At 49.1% G+C, this 19,026-nt stretch overlaps 1 protein-coding gene across 2 annotated transcripts in view; it reads right to left on the bottom strand.

The window, feature by feature from the left end:
- Window positions 1-346: 346 nt before the first annotated feature.
- EPAS1 (endothelial PAS domain protein 1) overlaps window positions 347-19,026 on the bottom strand; it is an 88,950-nt gene continuing 70,270 nt past the window's right edge. For both annotated transcript variants that reach the window (XM_012755873.2, XM_012755862.3), the window contains exons 7-16: window positions 16,832-16,938; window positions 10,716-10,863; window positions 9,837-10,051; window positions 9,005-9,195; window positions 8,345-8,455; window positions 6,538-7,028; window positions 5,524-5,650; window positions 5,279-5,393; window positions 4,786-4,959; window positions 347-2,561 (exon numbers count right to left, since the gene is read on the bottom strand). In XM_012755873.2, the coding sequence (XP_012611327.2) occupies window positions 2,410-2,561; window positions 4,786-4,959; window positions 5,279-5,393; window positions 5,524-5,650; window positions 6,538-7,028; window positions 8,345-8,455; window positions 9,005-9,195; window positions 9,837-10,051; window positions 10,716-10,863; window positions 16,832-16,938 (1,831 nt within the window). In that variant the 3' untranslated portion in view covers window positions 347-2,409. The remainder of the gene's footprint in view (window positions 2,562-4,785; window positions 4,960-5,278; window positions 5,394-5,523; window positions 5,651-6,537; window positions 7,029-8,344; window positions 8,456-9,004; window positions 9,196-9,836; window positions 10,052-10,715; window positions 10,864-16,831; window positions 16,939-19,026) is intronic.

Raw genomic sequence — 19,026 nt, 5'->3', positions numbered from 1 at the left:
GAACACACATGGACCAGCATGGCTCTCAAACTGCTTTGTGTCATTTTCTGAAAGCAGGGACCATGACTTCTTTGCTTGGGTTCCTCACAGGGTACAAAAAAGCGGCCCCGAGGAAGATGGAAAAATACCAGCAGAAATATGGAAAATACAATATGGCTTCTCAGTCTTAGATAACTGCCAAGTATTAACAACGGCCTGTCCTCCCTTCCCCAGCTTCCTGGACGCTCAACTCAGTTGGCTTGTATGTAAAGGTCAGTGCCAATGTTTGTTTTCTATAAACTAATATATACTTGACATCGGTGTAGCCCATGATAAATCCACAGGAAATAAGAGCCGCCAGCAGTGGTAGGATCAGAATACTTTAATAAGATATCAGTGTCAAAATACATTTCCTTATAAAGTTAAGCTCCCATATAGTTATAATGTTGTCAGTAGGAATTCGACAATATAATAATGTTCATGAAAACGTTACATTGACAGGTAAGGTTAATATGAAGCCTGGAATAGTTTTCAGAGTGTTTTAGTAAAACTGCAAGGGTAAAATGCCCTTAATGCCTGGGCAACACACACAGGAAATCAAATGCCAGCGTTTACGTGTCAGTAACCCTTCAAGTCCTGCTGCCGTGTGTTGGGCAACGCTGTGCTGCTAAAATATGATTGAGGCAACATTATCACATTTTTTTCTCATATAACTTAAATTGGTTTTGAAAGTTAGTTTTTGTTTTGGGCAATAAGTCCATCTGGGCTTACCAAATTCTTGGCCTGATGTGCTTTGTGTGTGTTTAGAATCTTCCTTGTACCCATGACAGAAAAGTTCCACATAATTGGTATTTAAAAACCAAAGGGGTTGTCCCTCTTACCCAGTGAGTTACAGAGTGCTCTGGGAACACCGTTTTCAGTGCTTTCTACCTATACATATCACCACCTGTGACCCGGACACTCCGCGAGGGCGGGAGGCTGGGGGGGAGAGGGGGGTGTCTGCCAGCTGCTCGCCGACAGGGGGCGCTGCACCTCGGCCCCGCCGTCCTCCCTGTGCGTGCCCGCCCGCCCGCATCCAGCGCCACTTGCTCCTAGGTCGTGAGCTAGGAGGACGTGGCCCGGATCACTACACCGTTGCTGAAGCCTTCGTTTGCTTCCTGGAATTCCCATCTAGACCATTTCATGGTAGTCTGGAAATGCTCTCATGTGCCGCGTGAAAGACAGTCAGAGTCACAGAGCTCAGTGCACTTGAAGGGCTAGCAACAGAACCTTAAGAAAAGTCAAAGCACTTCCCCTCCCTCGGCATTCTGCCCACCCCCGCCCCGCGCCATCAGACCCTCCTGGCAGCGATAATAGTAATAATACATACATAGTACATAGCGAACGTGAGGAGACAGCGCGCAATTATCCCACTCAGTGACTCCACGTCTCGGATTGTTTTGTCACACCTATGGCCTATCGCAAAAGCAAGAAGCCACTAGAGAGACCTTGAGCAGTGTTAGTTGAGGCCCGCGGGAGTACTGTACAGTTCTGCAGTGTCCGCAACACCAAGAAAAATAAAATTAACAGCTTAAAAAAAGATCTTAAAGTGATTTTGTGAGCAAGATTCCATTTCCTAGTTTTTAGATATTATAAAGTACCCATATATGATAAACATTTAACCCAGATATAAATTTTCTTTTTTTAAAAAAAACTCACTTATGTTTTTGAATAATAATAATAATAATAAATCCACCGAATGGGGGTGGGGGAAACACCAAACAGTTTAGGAAAAGCCACACTGTGCAACCTTCACAGATTAACCACAGACGTTGGAGTTCACCCTTCACATTTCTTTTTGTCCAAAAGTCATATCAAAATTAGAGCAAAGTAGAGGCTTAAAAAAAAAAAAAGAGTTGAAATTTACAATATGGTGATTAGTTTTACAAAAGAAAGAAGAAGGGCGTTGAAAGGGGGGGAGCCACAAATCAAGTTTGGAAATCGAAATCGTTTTGTTTCTCTTTGGCAACAACAATAACAAAAAATCTTTTTGATTAAATGAAGCCAAAGCTTTCCCTACAGAGAACAAACATACACCAAATGTGTTAGTATCAATGTTTGTGTGTGGGGGGGAGAGGGAAGGAAAGAAAACCTATGGATAATATAAATTAGAAGTAATTGAAGGTTGGGAGAAAAAAATCTCATAAAATTTAAGAACATTTTCATTGACAGAGCAAAACGGAACAGGTAAAACACTTGTGTATTTTAAAAATATAAAGTGAGCATCTCAGAAAAAAGGCCACTGCTTGGTGACCTGGGCAAGTCTGCCAGGTTAAGTCCATCCTGTAAAAAGTGTGCTGGCGTTAGAAATACCTAGTTGCAAATACAGACGGAGAGAGTGAAGCTGGTGGGACGGCGTCGGCAGGGCTGCTGCCGGGCGGGAGGCCTGGCTCAGGTGGCCTGGTCCAGGGCTCTGAGGAGGTCCCCTCCTTGCAGGAGTGTGGAGCTTCCCGGCACGGGCACGTTCACCTCACAGTCATATCTGGTCAGTTCGGGCAGCAGGTAGGGCTCAAACGAGGGCCCCAGCAGCCGGCTTGCTATGCCTGCAAGAATGGTTGGTATCGTATCATATTTGTAAAGGCCCAGACCAAACATTTGGAAGAGTGTCTGTTCCATAAGAGTCTGGCGGGGATGAGAAGGGCATGTGCAGAAAGAGGCGTGTCCAGTTTTTGTGACTGGTGGGTAGGGATGGGGCAGCCCTCATTTAACTCTGCTGCCTCAGTGTCATCTTTCCTGTGACCTGCTCCATGCTCAGGGATGGACCCCGCAGAGAATGCATCTGCCTCCAGACCCATCCCCCAGGTAGGGTGCTGAGACCCAAGGAAGGGAGAAGCTCCAGTTACAGATAGCGGCACAGGTGGGGGTGGGGGAGCTGGGTAGAAGGCCCTCATGAAGTCTCCCAGGGCAGGGAGGATGAGGCTTTCGGAAGAGCCTGGGTTGCACACCCTGTGCCTGTCGTGCACTGGCAGCGAGGGATTTCTGAACCATCTGGCACCTGCACGTACATGCAAATATACACATGTGCACATGCATGCACACGCACATAGAACATACACACGGCCGCCTCTGAAATTCAAGGGCCTGAAAATCCAGTTTCTGATCAGCACCCTCAGCAGCCCCTCCTCCTTGCCCCTGGGCCTTTCTCAGAAAAGGTGGACAGAGGGGAGGCTCAGGCAGCAGCAAACGGCCTGGAAGTGGTGCATTCTGCTCCTCCAACGTGAGGGGCCTGCTTTCCCTTCCTTTCTTCACCTTGAACCTCCTAGCCCAGATCCTTCCTGGGGTCTACACCTGCCTCCCCAAGCTGGGACAGCTGCAATGGATCCATGCTCCCCATCCCTTGCTAAGTTCCCTCCTTCTTTTATTCATGGTCAGAAATAACCCTAAGTTGAAAAGAATATGATTTCCCCTTGATTTCAATATTCAAGGAAACTGTGGGCTTCATAACAGGAAGAATAAGACTGGCTACCTTCTACTGAACACACATGTATAGCAGTCACTGAACTCAACACTTGACATGCAAATCTCTCATCTAAACTTACATGGTCAACGGCAGAGCTGGAATTGGAGCCCTGGTGACACCACAGCCTGGACTCTGAAGCACAGAACTGTGATTTGGCCCAAAGTATGTTGCTGAGGAAATTGCCATCTTTTAGGACAGGGGTCTGGTATGTCTTTACAAAACCACAAATTATGTTCGTGCCAAACAGAAACCATTCTCGTGAAGAGATCTATGTTTTGCAAGATGCTGTCAGACTAAGGCAGGCCAGGGTCACAGGCATGCTGCAGCTGAACCTTCCAGAAAGCAAATCCTGTAAGGCAGGCCTGCCAGAGCTCTCAGTCTCCCCTCCCCATGGTGTGTTCTCTGGAATGTTCTCAGCCCAGCTCCTGCCTGAATTCAGTGGGGTCCCCAGGGTGTCAAAGGGGCTTTAGGCAGTAGGGCGACCTGAAGACCTGAGTAGAGGACTTGGGCTCTGGGACTCTCAAGGTGGAAGGAGCCCTGGAGGTCACCTGACCTGGGAGGGCTCCTTCTAAAGCACTGAGGACAGATGGCCTTCCAGCCTGTGCCGCACTACTTCTGGGGTAGGGGAGCTCGCTCCTCTGGGGTTAGCTGCCTTTCCCTGCAGCAAGCTTGTCCCCGCAGGGAGTCAAGATATGCTGCCTTGTGTAGTCTGCGCCTGTCCTCACCCCCACCGCTCCCCAACAGTTCCTGGCCACCCCTTCTTTTTTCTCCAAGCACTCTTGTCAGTCAATAACCCTCAGTTTTCAGAATAATGTCCTAGCGGTGGCCAAACCAGAGTGTGGCCTTCTTGTCTGCCTTCTCTTTTGCTTTCTCTAGCCTGAGTTTGAATTAGTTTTTTGCTGTTTTGTCATGTCTTAGACCCACCACCCAGGAGCCCTGTAACCAATATGTCAGAAGGAACTTGTGAAGAGGTACCCCAAATCTGAGGGGCCCTGAACCCTGGGAATCCAGCAGCTCTCTTGGTAAGTCATTGTCAACCACCCCCTGCACACTCCGGAAGAGAGACAAGGCGGGCTTGGCCCTAGGGGACCCAGCATCATGGCAGGCGGAGGAATCCTATGTATGGTACTCAGCATGGCACCTGGGAGCGGGCACTCAGCAAAGGCAATTATCATAAGTCTCTGATGCTTCTCCGAATGCTGAACTCCTGTTCTGGGAGGGTGCAGGCCCCTCATCTCCTTGCCCCCTCAGGCCTCTCACACACAGCAGACCCTAGGATATGGGTACCAGTGCCTGGGTGTACCCACCTGACACCTTGTGAGCCGGTGGCAGGCCATAGTCTTGGTATTGGGTGGCATAGCATGGCAGGGGGAACCCACTCTTGGCATTCTCGCCAGGACTCATGGTAGACGGTGGCTGTGGCGGTGGCAGGTGTCTCAGGGGCTGGTCCAGGCCCCGCATGGGGTTTTGGGGAAACTCATCTGAAAGACCAAAGCCAGAGAGTGAGGGTGGCACTGGCCCAAAGAGGATGGGAAGGGCCGCAAAGACTCCAGCATCCCCTTTCCTTCACAAAGGTGCTCCGAGCCACCGGGACTACAGCCGGCCCCAGGGCCTCAAGCCCAGAGATTTCTGACAGCCTCACCCAAGCCAGAGCTGAAGGCAGGGCAGAGGACACTGTCCATTCTGATGGGGCCCAGAGATGCAGGTGAGGCCAGCGGTGAGTGAGCAGGGGAACCAGGATGGGCCCCTGAGCCACAGCCCCTCCAGCAGAACCCCCAGAGGCCCCGGCCCACTGCTCACCATTGGGGACGTTTGTATTCAGTGGTTTGTCGGGCATCAAAGGGCAGCTCCCACCCCTGAGGTTCTTCATCCGTTTCCACATCAGATGTGAAGTGCTGCTGCCTGGTGGATCCACCTGGGTGTGGGAAGGGCAGATGTAGAGGGGAGAGGGCCGGGAACCAGTCCCCAGGGTGGGCAGGTGTGGACGGCTCCACACCCCACCCTCCCACCCAGCCTACCCTGTGGCCAGTCAGGGGATGGCTCACCCCACTCATGTCCTGGAAGGCTTGTTCCTCATACTCCAGCTGTCGCTTCAGCTTCAGCTTGTTGGAGAGGGCTACCATGGCTGGGCTCATCACATCTGGGCCCCGAGACCCATAGCCCTTTGCAGACCTGCCAAGCCCAAGAGAGCGGGCCGTGAGGGAGTCTGGAGCCCAGTGCCACCCCTGCCTGCGCCTGGTCTCGAGGCCTTTCCGGACCCAATACTCATGACTGTGGCAACTCGAAGACCCCGAGTGCTGAGTCTATGGGCTGAGTACCTGCCCTGCCTCCCTCCTCGGATGTGAATGGCTCGTGCCACCTCCCTGCACACGTGCCCACCTCAGCTGTCCCCAGCTGGGAAACGTCTGCCTTGAGGAGGGTTTTTCCTGCCCCTGTCTCTCCCTTGTCATGCCCAAACCACTCCCCTCCCTTTTGCTCCCACTGAAGACCAGTCAGGTACTCTGTGAAGGGCAGGTACCCCAGACAAGCATCCCCAGTGGACCCTGGGAGCTGCAAGTCATGGACCAACCACTGTGGTTCGGCCCAGCGAGCTGTCAGCTGGGTGAAATGGGGCACGTGGGGAGAGCTGAAGGGGAAGGCAACACTGGCACCTGGGCACAGCCCAGAGAGTCTGTTGCGGTGGGGGCCCCAAGCAGTCAGAAGTTAGGGAGGAGGCATGGGCATCTTTTCACTTTCTCAACCAGGGTTTCAGGGGAGAATTGAGAATATAGTCACCCCAGTAATTTTCTGTGTTCTGGGGCTCAGATGATGAACCCTGGGTGAGAAAGGCACATTTGGGTGTTCTGAAGGGAGACAGCCATACAGCTTCAGGACTCTCAATAAGCCCCTTCTTTCCTTTTCCTGTCCTCATCCCTGATAAGAACCGGCCTCACTTACTTTAAGGTGATCCCCCCAAAGCCTGAGCTGTCAAAGTGCAGAGAAGGGCTAAATGGAGTGTCAGCTATCCCCTAGCCTAGTGGTACCTCCCCGCTCAGCACAGCCGCACTGGTGCCACTGACCTTGTCTTGAACATGGAGACGTGAGGCGAGGAGATGGGGGGCCCCACTGGCGGTGATCCCAAGGACTCCGTGTGCTGATCCCCAATGGGCCACTTCGTGGGCCCGAAATGTAATGGTGGATCCGGGGGCCACTGTGTGTTGGATCTGCCCCCCATGGAAGAGAGAGGGGTGCTAGCCTGGCCACAGCATGGTGGCAGGGACGCCTTGGTTCCAGCATCAAAGAAGATAGAGGACATGGGCCGGTGCTCGGGCTCTGTCTTCTTGCTTCCCAGCTGCTGCTGATACTTGTCCAGGAGGAAGGGACCGTGGGATGTGGCAGGGGCCAGTGGCTGGAAGATGTTTGTCATGGTACTGAAGCAGTGCTGGGGGGTGGGCTGCGGGCTCTCTGGCAAGAGCTGCTCCTCTGGGCAGATGGGGCTCAGCTGGAAGTCTTCCCCGTCCATGGGGATGTAGGGTGCCAGTGTCTCCAAGTCCAGCTCGTTGAAGTCCGTCTGGGGAAGCAAAGCACGGCTGAGAGGCTCAGGATTGGCTCAGCCTCATGAACGTTATTCCAGCTTAGCCCCTTATGTTTCCCAGGCCCCTGCCAGAGCCATTTATCCCAAGCACAGCTTCTCAAACACCTCCACTCGCTCCCTAGGGCCTACCAGGAAGGCCTTCTATCTCGTGACACTAGCCTTTTGCCACATTTGTCCCCTCTACACCCTGTACTATGAATCTCCATGTTCCACACTGGTGCCACCTCCCCAACTGACCAGAAACTCCCCTCTCTCCAGTGGCCAAGCCAGCCCACCTCTTCCATAAAGCCACCCTGCCTACTCCAGCCTGCGCTGGTTCTCCCTTGACACTTGGGCATTGAGGACGGCTTGTCCTCCTCTGCCCTGGCATGGACCTAAGCAAGCAGGAAGTGCCTGAGGTATATCTGTGGACTCTCCCTGAGTACAGCCAGGCCCAGGCGCAGAGGGACTTTTGTTCCAATTAGTAGATACTCAGAGAGCATCCCTTAGGTTTCCAGTGACACGATGACAGTACAGGGAACACTCAATGGAGATGCAGAAGCCAGTTTCTGCCTCCAGAGACTGATGCCCTCCCTGGGGCAATGCTGCTTACTAATGAGTACAACTCTAGGAAGTGTTGAAGGAGCAGCAGCAGCCAGCTGTGATCAAGCACTAAGTGATAAATCCTATAGGAGAGAGAGGGCAACGGAGAAGCTGAAACAGGAAGGTTTGCTAAAGATCTGGAATTAGTGCCAGGTAAGAGACAGATTACAAACTGAGGAGCAAGGTGGACATCTGGACAGACAGGCCCAACTAAGACAACGGGGATTCGTGGTCTTCCCTGAGGTTTTGTGAACATGCACCCATCCGCCCTCTTCCTCCCTGGGTGCATAGTTTTTGCAAAAACATTAGGCCTTATGTAATAATGAATGTGTTCCTGAAAAGTTGTAGGTAAATGAAAATGTATCAAATAGATGTCAAACTGCATTTCAAATAAAATTACTAAAAAAAAAATCCCAAGATGAATGTCTTTGTGAAGAGATGAATTGTCCCCTATGTTTACAAATGTTTGATGAATCTGGATATGGTTTTGAAATGTAGAGCCTCCTTAAATTTTAAGTGCTATAGTTTTTTCGTGTGCACTGAGAAAGTTATCCAAGTAGGAGATAAATTGTGAGTTAATAAGGAACTAGATTTGACAGAGGGTGAACACAGGCTCCACTTCCCTACACCCACACCCATTTGGGGGACCTGGGCCTTTGCCCCGCCAATCGGCGGGTACGAACCTGCCTGATCTTCTGCATGACACCTACCTGGGTGCTGCATTGGTCCTTTGCTTCTGTATCCATGGCAAAGAGCTTCTCAATCACTTCAATCTTCAGGTTATCATCCAGAGAGGAGTAATAGTCTCCAGGGCTGCTGGGCTGGGGGCCAGGAAGGAGGGGGATGCAGTCAAGGATATGGCCCTAGTCTCCTCAGAAGTCCAGCACAGAAGGAGAACTACATCCTCGGACCCACAGATTCAACTCTATTCCACCAAATAAATATTTGTAGAGGGAACACTACTAACGAGCCATGTGAATTGTGTCAATGCATCAACGTCTCTGAATCTCAGTCTCCTCAGCATAAAACGAGGCTAGCATCACTTCACAGGTTGTCTTGAGCAAACAGGAAAAGGCTTCGACCCTCAGGGCTCTGTAAACTACACCCTGCACAAGACGGGCACTGCCCTGCACTGCGGCTGACCTTGGGGCTCAAAGCCCTTCAAGGAACTTATTTCAGTGGGGGTGGGTGATGGACACTAAAAAGCCAGGAAACACCTCTAATACCTGGCAGGTAAGCGCCCTGGCCACTCTAGGGGGTTCTGTGATCACTTGAGGAGGAAGAAGACAGCACTTCTGTCCCAAACAAGGAGTCAGGGGAGGAGCCCACCCTCTCCACATCCTCACCCAAAGCAGGCGGGGGGCGCTTACCGTGGAACAGCTGCTGTTGCTGGTGGCACTGGGGGTGGTGCTGCCCGCGGCAGCTGCCTGGGGCACGGTGAAGGCAGGCAGGCTCCCGGCCTCGCTCTGGGTGCTGTGGCTCCTCACTTCTGCCCCCCATGGCTGGCTTGGGGGCAGAATGGCCTTGCCGTAGGCTGAGGACTCCTCGAAGTTCTGGCACCCTGTGGAGACAAGGACCTAGTGGTGAGCTCCCACAACCCCTGGCTCACCCCAAGGCAGAAGTAGTCCAAATGTTGCACAAAACGTCCTACAAGGGTCTGGAAGGGCTGAGAGCCCTGCTGGGGACCACACTGACTTGCATTCCAAGGAACAGGCAGGCATTGTAATGAAGTTGTACACTTGAGGGCTTAATCCTGGGCCTCAATCTGTTCTCTGTCTGTGTTTCTGGAATTATCCCTCTCAGCCGCATTCTAGTTCAGCCCCCCCACCTAAACAAGCAATCTGTCCTTTGAGACCCAGGTAGAATCTGCCCTCTCTTTGTGATAACTCCCCTTCTTCTCATCTCGGGCCCTCACTGACTGTGGTTTAGAATCCACCTCTCGGGGGGTGTCCTCTCTTAACCCCTCCTTGCTCAGCACTCCATGGGGTCAGATCTGGGAGGGTGTTGCTCAGTGGCAGGTGTATATATTGCTCGTTTGTGCCCAGCAGCGCCTGGCCTCTAACAGGTGATTAGCAATAGTGGGGAAGGGGCAGGGTATCTTTGGTTAAGGAAAGGTTGCAGCCAGGCAGGCCTGGTAAGGTAAGAACTCTCCCCCACCCCCAAAGGGGATCCATGGGCCCAGCTCAGCTAAGAAGCACCCACCGAAATCCAGAGAAATGATGGCATCTCCCGGGGTTGGGGCCAGCTGGGCCAGCTCCTCAGGCTCCTCCTTTAGCTTGGTGAACAGGAAGTTACTCTTGTCAGACACAGCTATGTCACCACTGCTGTCAAAGATGCTGTTCATTGACATCAGGTGAGGCTTGAAGAGGGACTCTGTCTGGTCCATGGAGAACACCACATCGTTCTTTTCAATCTCGCTAATGGGACAAGAGAGCCGGTCAGGCCTCCCACATTTTCTAGCAAGATCCTTCTGCTCCCGCAGACACATGAAAACCCTGATAGCTAAGCTCTCAAACAAAAAGACGGTGGGGACCCTGTGTGCTGGCATTTTGTAAAGAACTACACAATGGAAGTGTGACTTGTGGGGGAGCCACCATGAGAGCAGCCCCTGAACGGGTCTGTTTCGATGCTGTTTACTCTCAGACTTGAGCAGGGTGGTGTGCAGAGGCGGAATGCTTTTGCTCGCTTGTTTCACCCTAGCCATGAATTTCTCTACCTTTCTTACCAGATGTTACAGGGTAAAGGTGTTACATTTTTTCCCCCAGAAAGCAAGAGCAATTCTTTTCCCTTTTTCCTCATTCAGAAAATATTCAAGTGACTGTGTGCCATCTGCCTCCCCCCTCCCCTGTCAGAGGCGTGGCATAAATGGCAGGTGGGGTGGGGAGAAGGGCAGAGCAAACTCTCAAGTGTCCCACTGTTCCCAAGCGTCCAAGGGAGGCTGAGACCCAGCGCAGTGAAGAGCTCCAGGATGTGGTACCGTGGGCCCTCCCTCCCCGCCTCGCACCCTCCCACCCTCCCACTCTCCCAGGAGCTTGGGCGCCCACACCCGGCCGCCGCAAGGCCCCGCCCTCTCGCGCTCACCTCAGGACGTAGTTGACGCACATGACGCATTGGGGCTGCAGGTTGCGAGGGTTGTAGATGACGGTCCCCTGGGTCTCCAGCCACACGTAGCCCCCGTGCTTGGCGAGCATGCGGTACTGGCCACTCACCACCTGCCCCTTGGTGCACACTGTGGGAGGAGAAACGGAGCAGGGCTCAGGAGGCGGGGGAGCGGCGGGAGACCCCACGGGAGGGCAGTCTGCAGGTGGCTGGACGGGACGGGGCGCCAGGACAGCGAGGACCAGGGAAAGTGACCTGGACGAGAGCTTGGAGATCATCCCAGCTAGCTCTCCATTTTAAATACAAGAAAAGGAGGTTGAGAGAGGTTAAGTGACTCGCCCAAGGCTGTCTAGTGAGACAGTGGCCCATCACCCATCCCTTTACCAGTGGCTCACAAGACCAGCTCAGCAGTAAGCAAGAACCTGCCCTATTTTCCTCAGGGGGTCCATGCCGGGTGAGGAAGGGCCGCCTCCGCCAAACTCCCAGGCCGTGGGGACTCACAAGAAGGCTACTTGGAGACAGCCCAACCTCGTTGCAGACCCACCACCAATGCCCTGCTTGTGAATAAAAGCCTTTTTTTTTTTTTAATTAACACACTTGATTTTTCCAGGTTATTGGCCATTGGTTTGTGACCCACAGCAAGGCAAACCACCCCACCCTTTCTAAGCGGGGTGGAGAAAGGGATGGGACGCCAGCAGCCTACACAGTTTCTTTATAAGACCCGATAAGTCCTTTACACTCCCTCCAACTGCCCAGTGAGGCTTCCAGATTGTTCTAAATGGTCGTTTAAAAGGTGTTTTTACCATCTAAAAACATTGGGGAGAGAGTTCCACACCCCAGACTCTCCTTCTCCCCCGTCCAGAGTATTCTATCCACTCCCATTAAAAAGGAATCAATATATCCCTTTACATTAAGGACTACTAATGTTAGAATTTCTGGTATTTTTCTGGACTCCCCATTGACTTTCATTCTTTGGGATTCATTCTTCAGAACTCTAGCTTAGAAGAGCATTGGGAAGAGGTATGGTGGAAGGATCAGGAAATCTTGCTAGCATGGAGACTTCGGGAAAGAAACAATTCTTCTTGGTTTTGGTTTTTCTCCTCTGCAAAATGGGACATCGATGATAATAGTAGCAATGATAATAACTATCATTATTAGCTACCCACTATACCACTGCTAGTTGTACTGAGCATCAAATGTACTTGCCTGGCTTATCAGGCACACACACATTGACTGAATGCCGTGGACAAATGTTATACAGGAAAAGCTACCTCCTTCCCAAAGCTACTAATATGTATGGTGCCCAGGCCCTATCACTGACAGTTTGTAACATGTTTGTAGATGATGTCCTGAAGCATCCCCGTGGGAGAATATCCAGGTTTTCTGTAAATACAGAGAGTCTCCTAGGTTCTTCTGGTAGGCTCATGGGCCACCTCCCCATTCACCAGCCCCATACAGCTGAGGAATGCAGCTTGGTTTGTACTAATGCTGCCTGTAATCCTTTACACTTATGTTTTGCTTGGCACATTTTACCCTCTTAGAAAATTTAACAAGCACTTGTAAGGTGCAGCAGTGACTGTAACTTACACTGAGTAGTGCTTTGCAGTTTCCAAAACTGTCTCATAAGATGAATTCATCTCTGCAAAGCAGTTAGAACAGTGTCTGGCACATAAAACACTTCAGAAGGGCCAGTGTCGCTGTTACCTCGTTTAATAAGGAACATCATCAGGTATCTATTATTATTCCTATTTTACAGTGAAGAAATTGAGGCTGAAAACTATTGAGTGATTTGCTGAAAATTCCCCTCAGTGGAAACAGCAGGCAGAATTATAGTCCCAATTAAAGACTTTGTCTAGGCTTTTTTTGTTTTTCATTTTAAAAAATCAACTTTATTGGGGTTTAATTTATCTTCCATCAAAACTACACCCATTTTAAGCACACAGTTTAATGAGTTTTGACAAATGTATGCACCTATGTAACTATCACCATGGTGAAGGTACAGAACTTTTCCATCACCCCCAAAATTCCTCATGCCTCTTGGCAGCTACTCCTCATTCCCACCCATGGTTCCAGGCAACCACTGACCTGCTTTTTGTCACTATATATTGGAATTGTCTTTTCTAGATTTTCATATAAGTGGAATCATACAGGAGTATTTACTTTTTGCCTGGCTTCTTTATACTCAGCATGATTCTGAGATTCAACATGTTGTTGTAGGTATTGTGGTTCATTCCTTTTCATCGCTGAGTAGTAGTAGTCCATTGCATGGATGTACCAAAATTAGTTTATTAACCACTTCAGTGCGAGCATCGACTATAGTCAATAGCCACAGATAAACATACACAACCGAGCATCGACTTAAGCCGACAGCTGTGATATGACTTTTCTAATTTTTCATTTATCAAAATAAAATTGTGAACATTTAAAAATAACGTAATAAAAACATATATATATATGTTACCTATTCTGATTTACATTACAAGTAAAGCTGCCTGTAAAGTAAAACAAGCTTTCAGTGCTTTAAAGCTTTCCTCATCACACAAGAACAAAACGGATCCGTCGTCAATGCACAGCACAAACTATCGTGCAGACTGTGAGTGCCGGCTGTGGGCAAGGTTTCGCGACCGGTAAGCGCCGTACCGAAGTGGTTAAATCGCCTGTTGATGGGTGTTTGAGTTGTTTTCAGTTTTTGGTTATTATGAACAAAGTTGCTATATATATTTGTGTATAAATCTTTGTATGGACAAGTATTTTCATTTCTTGTGGGTGCAGCTAGGAGGGTAATTGCTGGGTTATATGTTAAATATAGGTTTACTTTATAAGAAGCTGCCAAATTATTTTCCAAAGTAGTTGTATCATCTTAGTTAAGTCTTTTTGACAAAATGCTATGCTGTAGAGAAGATAAATATATCTTCTTTTAACACAAGGAAACAGGCCAGAGGATTGTGACTTGCTTAACATCACACAGGATGAATGACAGAGTCTAGGCTAGACAACAGGTCTTATGGTTCCTAGCACAATGTTCTCTTACTATAATACCTTGAGCCACATCTCACTGGGAAGATTAAATTTGCTGTTGTCACTGTCCTAAGCCATTGTGGGCTCCTCTGCCTAGGAAATAACTTTTGTCCTCTCAGCTCTCCCTTTATCCACGCTAGTGAGGCTTCCCTGCTGCAGTAAAATGACTCTTTGCACAATTTCAAGTGCCTGGAGTTAACTTATTTAGACGGTTCTTAATGCAAACCCAATTCAGGCTCTTATTCTTTTTGATCAAACAGTGCAGCAAGCAAAGGTTTTAACTGCATTTCTAGCAATTGCAGGCGAGGGCCTGTTTTGTCAGGAGAATATAATTAATGCCAGCTTTCTAATCATCTGCTCATTAATGCCAGCCATGGTGAGGGGCCTGCTACTTGGTTGATAGGCTTTTTATGGTTTTTAATCTTGTTTTCTTAAGAGCACATAATATCCTCAATACAACAAAGAGAAGCCAGCCTCCAACCCCCGCCCTCTGAGGATAACAATGTATAAATTATTAATCCATTTGGAAATTATGGCTTTCAATGATCTAAATCTGGTTTTGGACTGAGCTTCCCCAGTCATTTCAACCATACACCTTCACAGGCTAAGACACGCACATGCATAAATTTGGGAACACAGTGTGTGAACCTAGACCAGCCTAAAACCTGAGCCTTCACTTATTCCACAGCATGAACGTGAGTCTGAAGTGCAACTTTATTTGCAAAAACCCAAAGATAAATGGAGAGAGAGAAAGAGAGGCTCCTGTCATACCTGACATTAAATCAATTCCAGCCCATGTAGATCTCCCGTTGCTGGATGTGGGCTTGCTGGCTGGGCACAGGCTCAGAGCTCAAGGGGACTTTACTTGGCTCCATCAGGGCAAGACGAGAGCCTGTGATTTCGGTTTGGGCTGTCAATTACCTTTAAGTGTACCTAATGCTTAAATACATGGATTCACAGTAAAAAGCACCATAGTTCCCCTGGAGTCAGCAGAAAACCAATAAGAAAAATTTTTAGCCCAGTCCTTTTTATGGATCAAGGATATTCTAAGAAGAAGAAGAAGAAGAAGGGGGAAAAGCCCTTTTTATATGCCAAGCGAGAAGTCATAATTTTTGTTCCCTTTGACAGTAGCTTCTTCCGCTTTCCCATCCTAGAAGATAAAGTACAATGATGTTGTCCTCCAAGAATTCTCATAAACTTTATGTTTCTTCCCTGCTTTGGCTTCACCCTTGGCTTGTAAGGAAGTCTAGTCTTTCCCCCAATTTCACATCTAAAAGCAGGAAGGCCCAGACAGCCAGGCCCTGGGGAATCAGTATGTCAGCTGGGCCAGAGCCAGGGCCCCTGCGTCCCAGTGCCTGGATGATTCTGTCAACCTGCCTTTGGGAGCAAGAACCCCTCGGGGACCAGAAAAGTATGGGGGAATCCCAAAGGGAAGGCTGGAACCAGATCCTCCGATCTCAAAGCTGAGGCAGGTTACGTAGGGCTGGGCCACATTCATGGGCATACAAGAGTACCTCCACCTTCCTCTCCCAAACTGTGGTCCCTGAATGGGGCTGAATCTAGTTTGTTTTTTGTTTGGTTTGGTTTGGTTTTGCCAGAGAGCACAGTAAGAAACTTCTCTGAGATATCATAATGAGCCCTGCTGTCAGATCAAATTCATAAGCCACGGGGAAGCAGGGGAACCAATCAGAAGGAGACGCCACTCCGTAAGACAGCATTAACTGTGCTGGCAGCCAGCTTACAGGATTGCCGATCTGTCCTAAGGCTGGACTAGGTGGATGGATTTAGGAACAATGGAAACGTAGATGCACATCCATTTTTTTCATTGCCAGCAGGGCCGTTGGGAATCTTTTCAGACTTAATTTGCCCATTTGTAATCCTTCTACAGTCCCCTCAGCACCACCACTGTGGGCACTTGTTTTGAAGCATTCTTTTCCAAATGTAAGTTTTACCCATGGATTTATTATTCTTTAGTGCTTGTATTGTACCAGACACTGTGTGAGATACTGAGGTTAAAGATATGAAGATAGGAGCCACCCTGCTCCCAAGAAGCCCACGGTCCTCTTTTTTCCTCAGAAATAAGATCAGGGAAATTCTACCAATGTCTATTGCCCCCAGTGGGCCAAGAAGAGAGTTATAAGCCCAGAGTCCTTGCACACAGAGGAGTTGTATGGATTCAAGCACATTGTCCTGGATTACCTGCACCCGGGAAGACTGAATTGGGAACATGGCCAAGTCAACACTCTAGAACTGCTCTGTCCGATATGGTAGCCAAAAGCCACGTATGACTATTTAAAGTTAATCAAAATTAAATTTTAAAAATTCAGTTCCTCAGTTGTACTAGTCATATTTCAAATACTACAGATGCCATAGGTGGATGATACAGACACAGAACATTTCCAAAGCAGAAATTGGGCAACCCCGTTCTAGAATCCTTGCATAGCTCAAGTTTCTTTCAAGCTGCAGAGATTCCATTTGCCATCACTGGGTTACCCAGAGGGCCTTTTCTTGACCCATCAAGCTAGCTATCAGAGCCCCATGGCCTGCCTCTGCACATGCAGTAAGTTGGTCCCATACTATCTTCCTCTGTTCTGCTTGATCCTTCCTCATCCTTCAAGTCTAACTCAAGAGCCTCTTCCTCTCCCTTCCTTAACTCCCCCAGCCCTCCTCTTCCATGAATGTGTGTACTTGCACCTATAGTGCGTACCCAAGTTGATTACATGCTGTCTAATAGTACTCTCTACGGGGCTGTTCCACAGGGTGTAAAAACAGGTGATCACACAGGGACACTCAGTGGAGGTGTTATGTGGGACTGAGATTCAGCCTACCTTCCCCTCTGCAAGCTGTGTGCCCTGAAGTGAGTTTGTCTCCCTGGAAGACAGATCCTTTTTCTAAAGTGCATGAAGGTGTCATGTAGGCAGCCTTGTTCTCTAACCATCTTGAGGGCATGAGTCTGGTCTGCCACACAGGATGGTGTCTCTATGAAGGACATGACCTGGTCATCTTCTCACCAATCACATCCTACTCAAGGCCAGATTCCACAGACACAAGGAAGCTGCAGGGGCACTCCCGGAACTTACAGTTCTGGTGACTTTTGGTCATGTGCTCTGAGTCCAGCGCATGGTAGAATTCATAGGCTGAGCGGCCGAGCAGCTCCTCAGGATGATAACCAATCAGTTCTGTGATTCTGAATTAAAAAAAAAAAAGGAATGTGTGGGGAAGGAAGACCACATGAACTTGAGGTCTGTGGGCAGGGGCTCAAGGAGCTAAATCCAGAAGATCGATCAAATGCACACATTCAGATGAACACAATGCAGACTTTCTGCTTATGCCATTTATTGGAGCAAAACAACATTGTGCTCAACTTACGACTGTGGGTTTGCCCAAACACTATCTTCCCTCCCCTTCCTGATGTCAAGTCTGGGAGGAAGGAAAAGCACCTATTCAGAAGACTCCCTTCCTGCCACCCCAACTGCACACACAGGCCATTCTCCGTGGACCACTGGAAGGACTCACACACCCTCTCCCCGCAGTTTTTGCAGATGAGGGAACAGATATCCAAGGAATGCAGATGATTTGCTAGATGTCCAGAGGCAGAGCAAGAATGAAAACTGGGGCCTCTAGTTGCTATGTCAAGCTCATTCTAGTAGAAGGTGCTATAAATAAAAAGTGAAAATTATGTGGCCCTGGGTGGGAAAGCAGTATGGAGCCACCATTGTGTCTATGTTAACCACAGCATGAGGAGCTTGGGCAAGGAGAACCCATCTGTGCTTAAACCTTCCCCTCTACTCTCAGCATCCCCTCCAAACAGGTTAGCTTGCATACGTCTGTCAAGACTAAATTGTCCTAAAATACCAAGTCCACCTTGCCACTCCCCTACTTAAGCATCTTCTGCTTTCCCTTATTGCCAACCACATCAAGAGTAAATGCTGCTTAACTTCTAAGTTGCCCCAGATTCTAGTCTCTGTCTTTTGAGCAATTTGATTTTTCAAATCATCTGCAGCACGTCACGCACCCTCTGCCCTGGCAGACCCCTCTCCTTGCAGTTCCCCACACCTGGCAAGTTGTCTTTGCTGCAGAACCTTTTTATGCCTTCTCTCCTCCTTTCCTCCCCAAGCCCTGACTCTTGCAGGGCCAGCTCAAGGCCTCACCCTCTCCACAGAGCCCTCTCCAGTTCCTCCAGCCCTCACCGATGTCTCTCATGAAGTCCTAAGGGATGTGCACAATGTCACAAAGAAATACATTTGTCTCTTCACATTAGGCTGTCAACTCCCAAACCTGGGAGAGCTTTCTCCCTTTTGCCTCTCCTACACGGGCTCTTAGTAAATACCCGACAGCTGACTAGCAGAGCCCTGTCTATCCCAGCACTGCTAAGGAACCTGGGCACTGAGGATCTACTTATCTTCCTGCAACATGATTAACTGTCTCAATGCACACCATGTGCTCAGTCATACATACACACACACACACACAGCCTTCCACGGAACCCCTCATGACATTCAATCAGCCTTTCTTCATTCTACAGGGCATCTGGTTTTGAAGTGGGCAGAGAAGAGGCAAGTTCTCTGTCTGGGTGACTCTGGGGGTTAAAGCCTTTGTCAAACAAGGGGCGGCTCAATGGGGCTGAGAGGCTTAGGGCTCAGCTGATTCAGCCCAGTGGAGATTTCTCCAGTGAGATCCCAGAAGCTCATTTGTGCCAGCCAGCTGGTCTCAGAGTAGAAGGATCTGTCCCTTCAGTTGGCTGCAAGCAGAGAGGTGTCTGAACTCATTGGCAATGGACAAATTCTCTGACACCCTGAACCTGCTACTGGCACCCAAGGGTGGATATTGAGAGGAACAAGGAGACAGAATAGTGCTGGTCTTACAACCAGCAGGCTTTGCTGTTGGGTCAGATGCCTTTCAAGCTTAGCCTGGGAACCAGAACTGCACTGGTGAGTCCTGCTGACAATAGGCTAGGCATTCACAGGCTCGCTGATTTGCCAGATAAACTGCTTCTATTCCTGGGCAAGTCTAGAATTTTCTAGAGACCCTCCGAAATGAGTCTATGGGCATTCTGGGAAAGATACAATTCTACTCCCTGAAGAAATTAAATTTCCTTTCATGATTAGAATCTTTAAATTAAAATGTTCAAAGTAAATATTTGTTATAATCAGCCTCATAATAACTTTTTTAAAATTATCTAATTAACGTATCATCCATTCAAAGGGACACAATGGGCATGTTTTGGAAGTGGAAAAACAAACCTAGATTTCAGAATTGCCAGATATCTTCCCAG

Source organism: Microcebus murinus, chromosome 3, assembly GCF_040939455.1.
Source record: "Microcebus murinus isolate Inina chromosome 3, M.murinus_Inina_mat1.0, whole genome shotgun sequence".
NCBI lineage: Eukaryota > Metazoa > Chordata > Mammalia > Primates > Cheirogaleidae > Microcebus > Microcebus murinus.
The sequence above is the reverse complement of the archived record's forward strand: the minus strand, read 5'-3'. Positions and strand labels throughout refer to the sequence as shown.